Below are 14,226 nucleotides of genomic sequence, written 5' to 3' on the forward strand. Positions count from 1 at the left end.
ATGTTATGAGATGGTTCACAGATTCATTGTTGTTCTTTCTCATTGCATAGTACTCCATTGTGTGTATGTACCATAGTTTGTTTATCCATTCATCTGTTGACAGGCATCTAGGTTGTTTCCATCGTTCTGCTGTTGTGAACAATGCTGCCATGAACATAGGTGTGCATATGTCTATTCGAGTGACAGTCTTACGTATTGATGAGTTGATTTGGATAAAAAAATTTTTTAAAGTTCTGTGGAGAAAATTTGATGGACATTGTTTTAGACTAGACAGGAAAATCTTGAGAATATATAGAGATTATATTGTTCCTTGTAAATAGTGTTTTTAAAAAAACAGCCAAGCTGTAACAAAATACTCACTTTTCTTTTGCTTCTTTGTTTTAACGTGGGGATTTCTGTGCCTGCTTTTCCTCATCATTTCTGTGTTCTGTTAATTGACAGGGTCTTCCTGGTCCCTTGGGCCCTCCGGGTCCTGCTGGTCCCACTGGAGAAAAGGTAATGTCACAAGTTGTTATTTTATAGACCCAAAATTATGTGACATGAATTCTGGCTCTTTCATAAAGTTTTCTCTTCCATAAAATATGATAGCTGTGCTGCATTATCATCAATTCTTCTCCCTCTCATTTCCCCACACATATGTCCAACATCCTAAATTGTATTATGTTTTGAAATTGCCTTGGACAATAACCATCTAAAATCTGCTTTCTAGGGTGAACCTGGTCCTCGAGGTTTAGTTGGTCCTCCTGGCTCCCGTGGCAATCCTGTAAGTGACATTATTTTCATGTTTTTTGGTGTAAGATTGGGTAGTAAAACATTTTATCATTTTTCTTGATATGTATCTAAAACCATACCATTTGTTTAGGCTGTTTATAACTTCCTGGTTTTCAACTTTTAATTAAACTTAAAAATTATCAGTGTATTATTTCTACACAATCTATTAAGTCTAGGTAGGAAGCATCTTTGAAATTTTGACCTTGGGAATTTTGTTCTATGACCCATATTTCAATATCACCTGTGAGAGTTGTCCTCAAGCAATATCTCTAATATCTCTCTATATTATTTTAAACCATGTCAAATTTATATAATTGTATTTTTAAGTACTGTTCCTCTTTAGAATAATGCATGAGAGCTACAGTAATCAATCTTTGTCTTCTCTTAGGGTTCTCGTGGTGAAAATGGCCCAACAGGGGCTGTTGGTTTTGCTGGACCCCAGGTATAATTTTCAAATATCCTCAATTTGTAAATGAATATTCCTCTTGTTATAACATTGAGTTTAATTAATTATCATTGCCATGTTTTGAAGGTATGTTAAGGATTCTGGAAAATTTACAGTTTTGTAGGCAATATTCTCATTTTCAATATACTTTTTCCTAGATTAGCACAAGAATTGATGACTGCGTACTATTTGGGCTTGTATACTGGTTATAAAAATGTGGTAGGATAGTTTATCTTTTCATGCTATCTTCAAAGATCTCATTAGGGTGGCTTTTTCTTCTAATTACAAAGGGCCATTTTACAATAAATAATTAAATTATATGCTAGCAATAGTTAGTGTGAAATAATTTGCCTGTGAGTCTTATAATCAATTACTCATTTATATAATTGCATCTAGGGTCCTGATGGGCAGCCTGGTGTAAAAGGTGAGCCTGGAGAGCCAGGACAGAAGGGAGACGCTGGCTCTCCTGGACCACAAGGTCTGGCAGGATCCCCTGGTCCTCATGTAAGTTTAAGAGGGGAATAAAAGACGTAATTTGTCTAATGCACAAAGTAGGGAGCTTGTGTTAACCAGTTTTTCTAATTACTAAAGTGCTCTTTTGTTTTTCTTTCTATTTAGGGTCCTAATGGTGTACCTGGACTAAAGGGTGGCCGAGGAACCCAGGGTCCACCTGTAAGTTGATTTGAAACTCTGGTGGGGGGGCGGTTATGAACAGCTAATCATAGAGATATATAGTGCTTGGTGGGCTACTTTAAAGTTCAGTTTAATATGATGCTTTAACAATAAAATTTTACTTGCATCAACTATACTGTAATGGAAAGAACTCTTAATTTAGAGATCTGGATTAATATCAGTTTTGTTACCTTGGAGATCCAGCTGACTCATATGAAAAATAAATAGTATATTATCTGTATAAGGCAAAAATGAATAATGTGAAGGCACTTTGTATAGTTCTGTTATATAAAATATTAATATGATTTTAGCTGTAGTTGTGTATGTTCAAGATAAATGAAAACTGGAAAGAGAAAAATATCACTCTTCATACTAATTAATCCAGGATCATTCTCAAAAACATGTGACACATTATATCAAGAAAAAAAGTATTAGTCACAACATGGAAGGACATCTAAAGGCCTAAATCTCTGTGAAAAATAGATTCCAGGAAAGTACACTTGACTAATATTATTTAAAAATTGCTTAGATGACATTGTATTTCTAGGGCGCTACAGGATTTCCTGGTTCTGCTGGTAGAGTTGGACCTCCAGGACCTACTGTAAGTCAATACAATAATTAAAATCATTGATAGTGGAGTAATTGCACATATATATACATGCATGTATATATAGGTGTATATATATGTATATATTTAATTGAGATATTATTTATTCTTTTATTTTATACCTTGTTTATTTTCCTATGTTGATAACTCTTTTGCCAATAATTCATACTGGTATTTTGTCAAAGCAAATTTAGATTTAATAATCCAGTATTTTTGGAGGAGCTTATTTGCAAGTCCTTTTTAGCCCCAATGTTTGAGTATTATTCAACGGAAGTACTAAATACTAACTGTATTGTGTGCTAAGAATTATTTCCTTCTGTCAGGAAGTACCTCTGAAACTTTCTTTAATAAATATCATTCTTTCATTCTAAGATAAGATCAGACAGAATAAAATATTGTATATACATTGTTGGCGCAGAGCTTAAAGAAGTTGAAAATTCAAGTTAATTTCATCACATTTAAATAACAGCTGAAAGGGAATTGTCTGAGAATGATACGTAGATTTTCCCCTGAGGAATTGATCTACAGCTGTTTTTTGTTGTGCTTTGTTTAAATGTACTGAATGACTGATTAACAGGCATCTGCATCAGACGCTGAGACTGTTACTTCAGTTCCTCTTACTTGGTGTCCACTTTGCCCTCCCGGGCATTTCTTTCGTTGTTGCACTAGGGAGCTCCAGGACCTGCGGGGCCCTTAGGGGAACCTGGGAAGGAGGGACCTCCAGGTCTTCGTGGGGACCCCGGTTCTCATGGGCGAGTGGGAGATCGAGGACCAGCTGGACCCCCTGGTGGCCCAGGAGACAAAGGGGACCCAGGAGAAGATGGGCAGCCTGTAAGTTTAGCACCTCTGTCCTAGATCACCTGTAGTTGAGATATTTACAAGTAGAAACCCATAATAATCACTACCCCAAAGAAACTGTTTAAACATTATACTGGGCATGCTCATAAATCCTCTTAGTACATTATGTGCTACAAGTTTTTAATTTTAAGTCTCTCCTCTAGAAAAAAAAGAATATGTGTACGTATAAAAATATAGAAAAACTAAAAAAGAAAAAAAAAACTAAAAAAGAAAACAATCTTCTTCAGATGTCTGTACTAGATGAAGAACATTTAATTAAAAAACATAATTTTATTCGTTATCCAAATGCCTCTAAACATTAATCTGTTTAGGCAGGTCACTGTTTCTTTACTTTTTGTTTTTAAACCTTTTTATTTTGTGATGACTATAGATTTAAATGCAGTCATAAGAAACAAGCAAAGCGATTCTGTGTACGTTTTACCCAGTTTTCCTCAATAATAACATCTGGCAAAACTATAGTGCACTGTCACAACCAGAATATTGATACTGATTCAGTCCACTGAGCTTGCTCAGATTTCTCTTTACTTCCATAAAATTTCTTTTTGACTATTTAAAAAGAGCAAAAATATTTCTCCAAATAGTTACCTCTTTTACTCAGTCAATATTTACATTAATGTTCAAGTTCCTTTCTAACTGATAAGCCACTTTCACCTTTGAATAATCTTAGAGGCTCTATGTGGATTACAAATTTATGTAAATATGTGTACATATGGAAACCCTGGTGGCATAGTGGTTAAGTGCTACGGTTCCTAACAAAAAGGCTAGCAGTTCGAATCCACCAGGCACTCCTTAGAAACTATGGGGCAGTTCATGTGTACATATAACCAAACTAACCAACCTGTTGCCGTTGAGTTGATTTCTACTCATAGCGACCCTATACAATAGAGTAGAACTGCCTCACAGGTTTCTAAGGAGCGGCTGATGGATTTGAACTGCCGATCTTTTGGTTAGCAGCTGAACACTTAACCACTGCACCACCAGGCCTCCATGTGTACACATAATTATGGTTTAATGAACCAGAGGATTTTCCTCATACCAGAATTTCAGATAAGCTGTATACTGTAAAATCCTTGGTTACAGTTTTACCCTGGAGAATTTCTAATTGTAGTTAATTCTCAACATTAGGGTCCAGATGGTCCCCCTGGTCCAGCTGGAACTACTGGGCAAAGAGGAATTGTTGGCATGCCTGGACAACGTGGAGAGCGAGGCATGCCCGGCCTGCCAGGCCCAGCGGTGAGTTACTGCATCAGTCATTGTGTCTTCTAATTATGTACGATATAATTTGTGTGGAGAGAATAGATCATAATGTTTTTGCTTAATAAATGTATTTAAATAGTCTAAATAGATACAGACAGTCTTTTTTTAGATGTAAATTATCTGAGTATGTTCAAAATCTTTTGATCTTAAAGGTCAAATTCTTTACTTAAGTACCTTGCAAAGTCTTTGGAAAATATACTTGTTTAACCCTGTGACTGGAGAAGTAGACTATTAAGAATATGAATTTTTGGTGACTCTTAAATATTTCTTCAAATATTAGAAAGATCCATGGAGCTAGAGAAGGGGGATAATCTCCTGGCGAGTCAGCAGCCTTTTTTTAAAATAAATACTCTTAACAAAAATATCCATATTTCACAGTTCAGAGAGTAAGTTTTCATAAACTATCAAAGGGAAGAAGTAGTTGAGCTAAAGTGAATAAGATTAGAAGTGAATGTTGGGTGAACTGTGAAGGATCCTAAAAGTAATCTCCTATTCTCTGGAGCATGCTTAAGAAGCTCATATCCCCTGGAGAATGATAAAAGTTTGATTCAGTGTTAGCTTTGGAGAGACTAAAATTTACCATTGAAAGATTTCATGCTTGAGAAAAAAACATTTTTATATGCAATGTAGACAGAGATGTTACTCCTGGGGCCCTAGAGCTGGGGGATAGGTGGGTAGAGATCTGAAATTAGCAAATCAGAAGTTAAAAGCTGTCTCATTGTTATCAGTAGTGAGACAAGGACATAGAAGTATAATCCCCCAAAAGGGAGCCTAAAGTACCAGGATATAGTAGTAAAGTGAGCAAAGGAGTGAAAAACAATGAGCATGTCTTAATAGTGATGTAGACTTCTGAAGCCAGCCAGAACCGACCATGGTGCATACGATCAGAACACACCTGAGTTGGGGGCTGTAAGGATCAATGTAATCTGTTCCACTTCTCACACCAACAGAATGAAGGAATTCAATCTATCCAATAACATTGTGATTCCACTTCAATTGTATTCAATTCTGCTCCCAACTGCACATGCAGTATCTCTTCCTTCTATCCTAACCATGAGAGATAAATCAGATCTCAGAAATTAAAGGAGCACAGTCCTCCAGATTGTCAAGTTGGTCTAAGACCTCAGATCCCAGCCACAAGCTTGGGGGTCCCCTTGGCACCCCACTTCTGTCCTGCTGGCTACAAATTCAGGGGTTTCCCACTACACCCTCAGGATACCAGCCACAAGCTTAGGGGTCCTCAGTGCCCTCCCTCACATCTGACCTGTTGCCTCTCAATACTCCTTCTGGTTTGATAATTCACTAGAATGACTAACCAAACTCACGGAAAGCACTATACTTATGATTACAGTTTTATTATAGCAGAAAGGATACAAATGAAGAGATGCATAGGGCGGTATCTGGGAGGGTTTCCAACTCAGAGCTTCCATGTCTCAAAAAAGGACATGCTGTCCTTGCATGTGTGTCAATATCTTCCACCAACCAGGAAGCCCTTGGAGCTTCTATGCACAGAGCCTTTATTGGGCTGATATCATAAGATGGCTCTTTCTGGCCTGGCCAGCCTCCATCTGAGTCACATCATTAGCATAATCTGTTAGATAGTTGTGGTCTGGTTGTTGTTCTTAGTCGCCCTTGAGTCAGCTCTGGCTCATGGTGACCTTATGTATAACAAAATGAAATGTTGCCTGGTCTTGTACCATCTCCAGGATCTTTGCTATGTGTGAGCCCAATGTTGTGGTTATTGTGTCAATCCATCTCAGTGAGGGTTTCCCTCATTTTCATGCATTCAGAACCCTCATCAAAGACATTTTAATCACTGAGGAAATTCCAAAGTTTTAGAAGTTATCTTTCAGGAAGCAAGGACAAAGACCAAATTCTTTGGGTAAAATTCATTGTAAACCCTGCAAGGGTAAAGGGTGTTTTCTGGTGCCTTTGATATGTCAGAATAAGTATGATAAGAACTGAGCATACCTCTAAGATGCATTTCAGTGGCATGATTGATAATGGGCAATTGTTATGGAAAGCTGTATTGCACTTCCATTTGAACACAAGCAAACTTAATGTGAACTGACATTCTTAAGTTTCTTCATAGTTGATATATTTGTTCTTTTATTTCAGGGCACACCAGGAAAAGCAGGACCAACTGGCGGGCCAGGAGATAAAGGTCCACCTGGACCTGTGGGACCCCCAGGCTCAAATGGTCCTGTAGGGGAACCTGGACCTGAAGTGAGTACTATCATGAAAATTACTCTTTGATATCTGAGTGCCAAGGGGCAATTTTTTTCATTTAGAAATTAATTTAGAAACTGATTGTACATTTGACCTTAAGAAAATTTTTAGTGATATTATTTGATGTACTCTCCTTCCCTAGAGAGTTGGCTAAATGAAGACATAAAGAAAAGGAATCAAGATTAGTGTCTTTGCACTGACCTTCATCTAGTCTGGAGCTAAACATTTTAGATGGTTTAGGTTATTGCCAAATTGTTTTGAAGGTTAAAAGACACATCCATTCATCTTTTCTCTAGTTATTATTTCATCCTGTAATGGCACATTTGTCAAAATTGCCAAGGTTTATGGTGATAGGATTAATATAACTATTACAGCTTGTGAAAAGGGCAAACTAAGTAGAAATCATTTTACTTAAATGTCACCCTAACATTATAGATGTCATGTTCCCTTAGGGTCTTTTGAGCAGAAATCAGTTTTTCAAAGGCAATTCAAGAAGTTACAGATTGGAATCTCCTCTCTTCAGTGCTTTAATAAGTAAATCATAAAACAGTTAATGTCACATTAATGTCACATTTTCTTAAAAGAAACAGTGCCTTTCAGAGAAATTTTTGATCAAGTGGTTAAGTCATAATTCTGGAAAAAAATGAAGAGAAAAAGGAAAGAAGTCAGGTCTGTCTCTCTGTCTCTCTCCATACATATCTATGACTTTGCTTTTTTAGAACAGTTTTAGGTTCACAGAAAAACTGAGCAGAAGGTACAGAGAGTTCCCAGATACCTGCTCTCCCCATCTCTCCACCCCCTACCTCCACCCACAGTTTCCCCTATTGTAACATTGGTGTAGTACTTTGGTTACAGTAGTTGAACCAATATTGATAGATTATCATTAGCTAAAGTCTATAGTTTACATTAGGCTTCATTCACTCTTTGTGTTGTAGAGTTCTATGGGTTTTGACAACGCATAATGTCATATATCCACCATTACAGTATCATGCAGAATAATTTCACTGTCCTTAAAATGTCCTGTGCCTTACCTATTCATCCCTCCCCTCTCCCTGAATCCCTGGAAACTAGTGATCTTTTGGGTTTTTCGACAATGTCCTATAGTTGGAATCATATAGTATGTAGCCTTAATGTCATATGAACTTAAAGCTATCTTAATTCAAAATTTTAAGGATATTATTTGGGAAAGCTTAAGAAGTAATAGTGAGAAAAACTGTTCCCTGATAATATAAACAAAACACAAAATACTAAAAGTTTAATTGAAGTTTATTTATTTTGAAGGGTTTGAGGATTTTTTCTTCTTTAAAATGAAAATGGAAATGAAGACTTTAGATTACATAAGAATGTATCAGTAATTTCACAAGTAATTCAAAGTAGTTGAAAAGATGACAAGCTTTTTTTTAACTGAGATTTGCATAAGTACTAATTTGTAATTAACAGAAAAGCTACGGAAAACATGCTCTAATTTTTCTGGCGATTGGAATAAGAGTTTTTTCATTATTCAGTTAATTTTTTTTTTTTTCAAATATGATTCCTTATAGGGTCCTGCTGGTAATGATGGTACTCCGGGACGGGATGGTGCTGTTGGAGAACGTGTAAGGGCAATTTTAATGATTTAAACATCTGGAGTAATGTGAATATGAAATCTTTGTAACACTAAATAGTAAAAACTTCCCTTCATCCTTTTACCCTTCAATGCAGCTCTGGTTTTTAATAGTAACAACCCTTTTTCTCAGATCATAATTTTGGTAGGTCTTGTAAATGAAACGAGAGTCAAATACAGAAGTTGGATGACATATTTTATTAAGTGTAGGAAAGCAAATTGCTTGTGTAATGTAAGACTCAAGGAAGGTGGGTGCTTCAGGCTGAAGTGGCTTCCATCTGAAGAAGGGTTTGTAAGGTTTTTGTGCTCTCATTCACCCTTTGGTAGTGAGTGTGAAGAAGACCTTACCTTGCCTCTCTCAATCACATGCATGGTATGTGTGGCATTTTTGTTAAAAATGAGAAAGGGATTCAGGATAAGTTGGAATCCTGGTAAGAAGCCATTATTCCAACCTGACAATGGCTGTAATTGGGGTACATAAGCTCTGGAGTTAGATAGTCCTTGGGAGGGGAGGATGAGAAGTCTAATGTTTGGACTATGTTTATCTCTCAATCACCACAAAATGAAAGTGTAGAAAATGAAAAAAAAGAAAAAAGTTGAACTTCGTGGTTCAGCATGAAGGCTTTGGATGAGGATGTACATGGGGTGCTCTAAATATAAAACCCATTCACAAAAACATGAAAACAGAAATGGTGCTATGTAACATTTCAGTTTCTCTACTCACCCCCTAAAGTGAATGCCCCATGAGGACATAAGCCATGTGGCTTTCTAAGCATTGTATAGTCTATGATGTGTTTTAAAATTAGACATGCAGTGAACTAAAAATCTCCCTAACTTTGTCTCAAGTTTTGGTTCTCTTGGGTAGTCCCACAGTTGTCTCAGACTATATATCAGACTGTAGAAGACAAAAATCATCCCCACTCCTAAGTCCATTTTGATGTATTGGGTCTTTCTACTCTAAGAACTACATTATGTAGAACAGACTTTGGAGCCACACAGACCTGGATTGAAATCAAATTTTCTGAACCTCAGGGTTCAAATACTTTAAATGCAATTAATACCTATACCATTGGCCATTTGTGTTAAATTAGATGTTTAAAATACCTAGCACAGTGTAGACACTGAAGAACGCTTTCATACTGAAAGAGTTTTTGGAGGTGGTAAGAATGGTTGGGTAGAGGAGCCCTGGTGGCACAGAGGTTAAAGTGCTTGGCTGCTAACCTAAAGGTTGGCAGTTTGAACCCACCAGCCACTCTGTGGGAGGAAGATGTGGCAGTCCGCTTCCAAAAAGATTAGAGCCTTGGAAACCTTATGGGCAGTTCTACTCTGTCCCATAGGGTCACTATGAGTCAGAATCGACTTGACGGCAACAGGTTTGGTTTTTTTAAGGATGGTTGGTGACTGTTGGTTTTGATTTCTAAGAGGGAAGAAACGATTTTGGAGGTCTTGGACTAAGCCCTCCCCCCTCCCCCATCTACAGCAATCTCAGGGACTGCAAATTCTCTTAGCATATAAACTTCCCCTTGGTCAGTATACACTATTTGGTGCTGTAGTCATCTAAGTTTTTGCTGGTGTACTCCCTGAAATACTTTTGAAAATCTATAAACTCCTATGCACATTTTTAAGTTAACATTCCATTTTTTAAAAATCATAGTTTCAATAGTTGCAAAGGAGGTAATTCCTTGGAAATTTCAAGTGTATAAGTGCTTTAAACATATTTTTCAAAATCTTGGAGTTTCTAGCTTAGTTTATGCAGTTTATCTGTTACATAACTTTAAAAAGTTTATCATGGCTAGCAAACTTGGCAGTCAAGTAATACATGATTTCTCTCGGAAAAAAATGTCTGACTACATTTTTTTGAGTCAAACACTTATGTTCATGCATTTTCATATAACAGTCATCTCACATCTGACTTCTTAGGAAAATAGTCATGTAAGATTTGGAGCCTTGTCATAAATGTGTCTCCGGAGTAAAATAAGGAGTAGCGTCTTTCTTTCAAAATCCCTATTTACTTTATTTTCAAGTGAACTATGCATTCGGGAAAAATCCCTTAGTTTGGTGCCCTACAGTATTTACTCTTGGAATATTGAACCATAGTAAGATTGCAGATGGTGTTAGGTCTGCCATTGTATATAAAGTGGTAAAAGGGTGATTGGTAAAGGGGAGGTAGAAAAGGATGCTCAAACATCAGCTTTCTGAAAGAATATATCTGGAGTTGAAGATCTGGAAGTTGGTTTCCTTAAAACTATTCCTGCTTTCACATCCCTGCAAAGTCTTTCAGTCTTTGTGTACCCTAAGTCTGTGGGTATCCCAGTTTGAAGCCTGCTAGTCCAGGAAACATGTTAAGTTCTGCTTCAGCAATCTTGAACATGGAAACAAGTGGGTCCGGATGGTGGGAGGGATAAGAGAGATCTGAAATAATCTTTTTCTTTTTGATTTGATTTATTAGTAACAGGGAAAATGTGCTATTTGTTCCTAGCATGACTAGCATGATCATATAGAATACCATTGTTTTAGAATAAATATTAAGAGAAAAATATCACAATTGATCTTGTCAGGGTGATCGTGGAGACCCTGGGCCTGCAGGTCTGCCTGGATCTCAGGGTGCCCCTGGAACCCCCGGCCCTGTTGGTGCTCCAGGAGATGCAGGGCAAAGAGGAGATCCGGTAAGAATGGAGTCAATTTTACACGGACCGTTATACATGTATATATTATATAGTACATGCCATAAGTTATACGCGTGCACTTGGTTAAGGGTTCTAAACAAAGAATGATAAGCAGCCAATTATGAATAAATTATATTTTTCTAGTCTTAAAGGAAAACTTTGATTTTCTAACAGAATTTCAAAGACCCTGATGCTTTGACTTTTATCATCTAAAAATATTGTGATTATTAGGAAATGAATTATGTAGGTATCAGGCATATGTTAGATTTAGGTAATGTCTTACTGTAATCAACTAAGGTTATCTTCATTCAGTGAAGCCAATGAATAAAATTGACTATAGAAGTGTCACTGAAGTTAGAATGAGCTTGTTCTTACCTGCTTATGGGCATTAGCGTGATTTCAGTCATTAGCTGTAAGAGTATATACGTAGATTCACATATACATTTATAAACACTCAACTACAAACACATATTTTTTGACATCCTATATTTATATAGTGTACGTATATCATATATTTTTACATACCAATTTTTGTGAAAATTTCTTCTAGGGTTCTCGAGGTCCTGTAGGACCACCTGGTCGAGCTGGGAAACGTGGCTTACCTGTAAGTTCTGAATTTTATTTTACCATATGTTTTCTTACATAAAATATACTTCCAAAGAAGAAGTACAATTTAAGATTCATAAAATAAAAATACCAAGTTCCTCAAGATTTCAACAAAAATATTAATTTAAAATAATACTCAGAAGTTCATTTTTGTTTCTATAATTTTAACTCTGCTTCTCTGAACTAAGCTATGGATTTTTTCAATAATCAATGAAGACTTTGAGAGTCACAATTTTCTCTTCCAAAATAATAAGAATAGTAGCACCCATCTCTCAGAGCTGTTCGAAAGATCACACAGGAAAATGGATTTGAAAGCTCTTTGTAAACTAAAAGTGTTTTTCAAATATTATGTTTTATTTTCAACTACACTGTCTCACTCATGTTCTGTTCTTTTTCCTCTTTATAGTTGCTTTTGGTTTAATTGTTATTATATGGTTGCCTTACTGAGAGTGAATTATCCTTTTACGGGCAGTCTAATAAATCACGTTGCATTGTCTGAATCAATGTCTGTATCCCTGAAGAACAATTATATCCTTAAAATCATGGTCATATTATTAAATCATATTTCTCAGCTTTGATTTGAGCCAAACTGGCAAAGATTTCATAGTTGAACAGCATGTCAAAGTGAATGGTTTTCCAACCAGTTACAGAAACAATATAGTTTTGTTTTCCATGAATAAATGAATTGTAGTTAATAATTGAACTAGATGCTTTCTGATTTAGTTTATTTTCAATTATGAAACTTCAGGATATCCCAAAAGTAAAAGAACTGCTCTAACTTCATAAAAACATTCAGGCTGATTTTAATTTTTAAATTTATACTGTTACATAACATATGTAAAAGTTAATGAAAACTATTCTTATTTTTATTATAAGAAGGTCTGCATACTTTTTGACAATTAGGATCCAAATTAAAAGGAAAAAAAAAAAAAAGGACCAAAGAAAATACAAACAAAAAGCAGTAAGGGAAATACTAACCGAGTCATCCCATCTGATGATTCCTACATCCTCCAAAGTTAGGTAGATAGAGTGTCAATTCTCTTTTAAGAAAACTCTAAAGACAGTAGAAGCTGACCTCATAGTAGGTGACCCTATGTCACTTGTCAGTTTACTGTGAACTATTGGACTCCTGAGTTGTTTTTATTCTCAAGGCCTTAAAAAAAAAAAAGCCTGAGCCTGAACAGATAATTTTCCCCTCTAGGTACAGCTACAGCTTCTGTCCCTCAATAAGATTTTTATTTATTGCTTTTTCTTTATTTTCTCAGGAGCAGGATTACTGTATTTGGATTACTGTATTTGGATATTTGTAGATATGAGCATATTATACGGTTTCTTTATGTTGTCTTTAAAGGAGTGTGGCTTAATGATGATATTCCCGTGTAGTTTATTCAAACAAGTTTTTGCCAGTTTCTTAACTATAGTCACAGCAGGCATATCCAGTTAGTTTACTTGAATATACAAATTTAATAAGCATTTTTATTTCTAGTGATAACATGATAAATGCATTAGTACACATTTTAATTTAAAATAATCTGTATGTGTTGGTAATATTTTTACAAAACATGATTATCAGTTAAATACATGAAATATAATCTCTGGAAAATGTTTCAGATAGTCTAGATAAAACTTAAAAATAACATCATTTAGATATGATTCTAGGTTGAACATTAAAAATAACCTGAATCTTTAGGAAAGAATTATTTTACAGTGAAACATGTGAGAGCCAGAACTTGACAGGACGACCTTGTTTTTCCAGGTCGTGTAAGTTTTCCGCCTTTGACAGAGTGCAGTCTTACCACTTTTCTATCACTTGTTTTAATGGAAAATATTTGAGTTTTCCTTCTCTGACAGGTTTTTGACCTACACAAGTTCCTGCTTTGATAGGTTTTACTGTATGTCTACGATTTTAGTGATTCCCTACCATTCCTTAGGAAAAATAGGCAAAAACTCCTAGGTCTGAGTCTATTTAGATAAGTAAGTATGTTAAACTGTATAAAACACAATATTCAAAATTATAGCAAATTTGAGACAAGTAATATCCATGTCATGATGACTCTATTTCCAGGGACCCCAAGGACCTCGTGGTGACAAAGGCGATAATGGAGATCGAGGTGACCGAGGTCAGAAGGGTCACAGAGGTTTCACTGGTCTTCAGGGTCTTCCTGGACCTCCTGTAAGTTATTGCTTTCAGTATTATTTTTCTTCCATATGGAAATACACAACTATCTTGACATGAACATGTATCTGTCTAATAAAATGTATGAATTTTGTATCTTATTTTCAAAATATTATTTTCATTTCACAGAATATCTGGATGAATAACTAATTACCTAGTTGCCCAATATAATTACCCATATATTAGCTAGAATTTTGTTAGGAAGAAATAAAGCAAAAGGATATATATGCCATTACTTTTTTTAAAAATTTTTTTTATTGTACTTTAGATGAAGGTTTACAGAACAAATAGTTTCTCATTAAACAGTCAGTACACATATTGTTTTATGACATTGGT

At 35.8% G+C, this 14,226-nt stretch overlaps 1 protein-coding gene across 1 annotated transcript in view; it reads left to right on the top strand.

Annotated features, from left to right (window-relative positions):
- The window catches only part of COL5A2 (collagen type V alpha 2 chain), a 167,043-nt gene that overhangs the window by 140,390 nt on the left and 12,427 nt on the right, over window positions 1-14,226 (top strand). The window contains exons 36-48 of the mRNA XM_004385591.2: window positions 442-495; window positions 710-763; window positions 1,160-1,213; window positions 1,613-1,720; window positions 1,835-1,888; window positions 2,436-2,489; window positions 3,165-3,326; window positions 4,479-4,586; window positions 6,729-6,836; window positions 8,381-8,434; window positions 11,001-11,108; window positions 11,659-11,712; window positions 13,780-13,887. Coding sequence (XP_004385648.1) covers window positions 442-495; window positions 710-763; window positions 1,160-1,213; window positions 1,613-1,720; window positions 1,835-1,888; window positions 2,436-2,489; window positions 3,165-3,326; window positions 4,479-4,586; window positions 6,729-6,836; window positions 8,381-8,434; window positions 11,001-11,108; window positions 11,659-11,712; window positions 13,780-13,887 — 1,080 coding nt within the window. The remainder of the gene's footprint in view (window positions 1-441; window positions 496-709; window positions 764-1,159; window positions 1,214-1,612; window positions 1,721-1,834; window positions 1,889-2,435; window positions 2,490-3,164; window positions 3,327-4,478; window positions 4,587-6,728; window positions 6,837-8,380; window positions 8,435-11,000; window positions 11,109-11,658; window positions 11,713-13,779; window positions 13,888-14,226) is intronic.

This window comes from Trichechus manatus, unplaced genomic scaffold, assembly GCF_000243295.1.
Source record: "Trichechus manatus latirostris isolate Lorelei unplaced genomic scaffold, TriManLat1.0 scaffold00142, whole genome shotgun sequence".
NCBI lineage: Eukaryota > Metazoa > Chordata > Mammalia > Sirenia > Trichechidae > Trichechus > Trichechus manatus.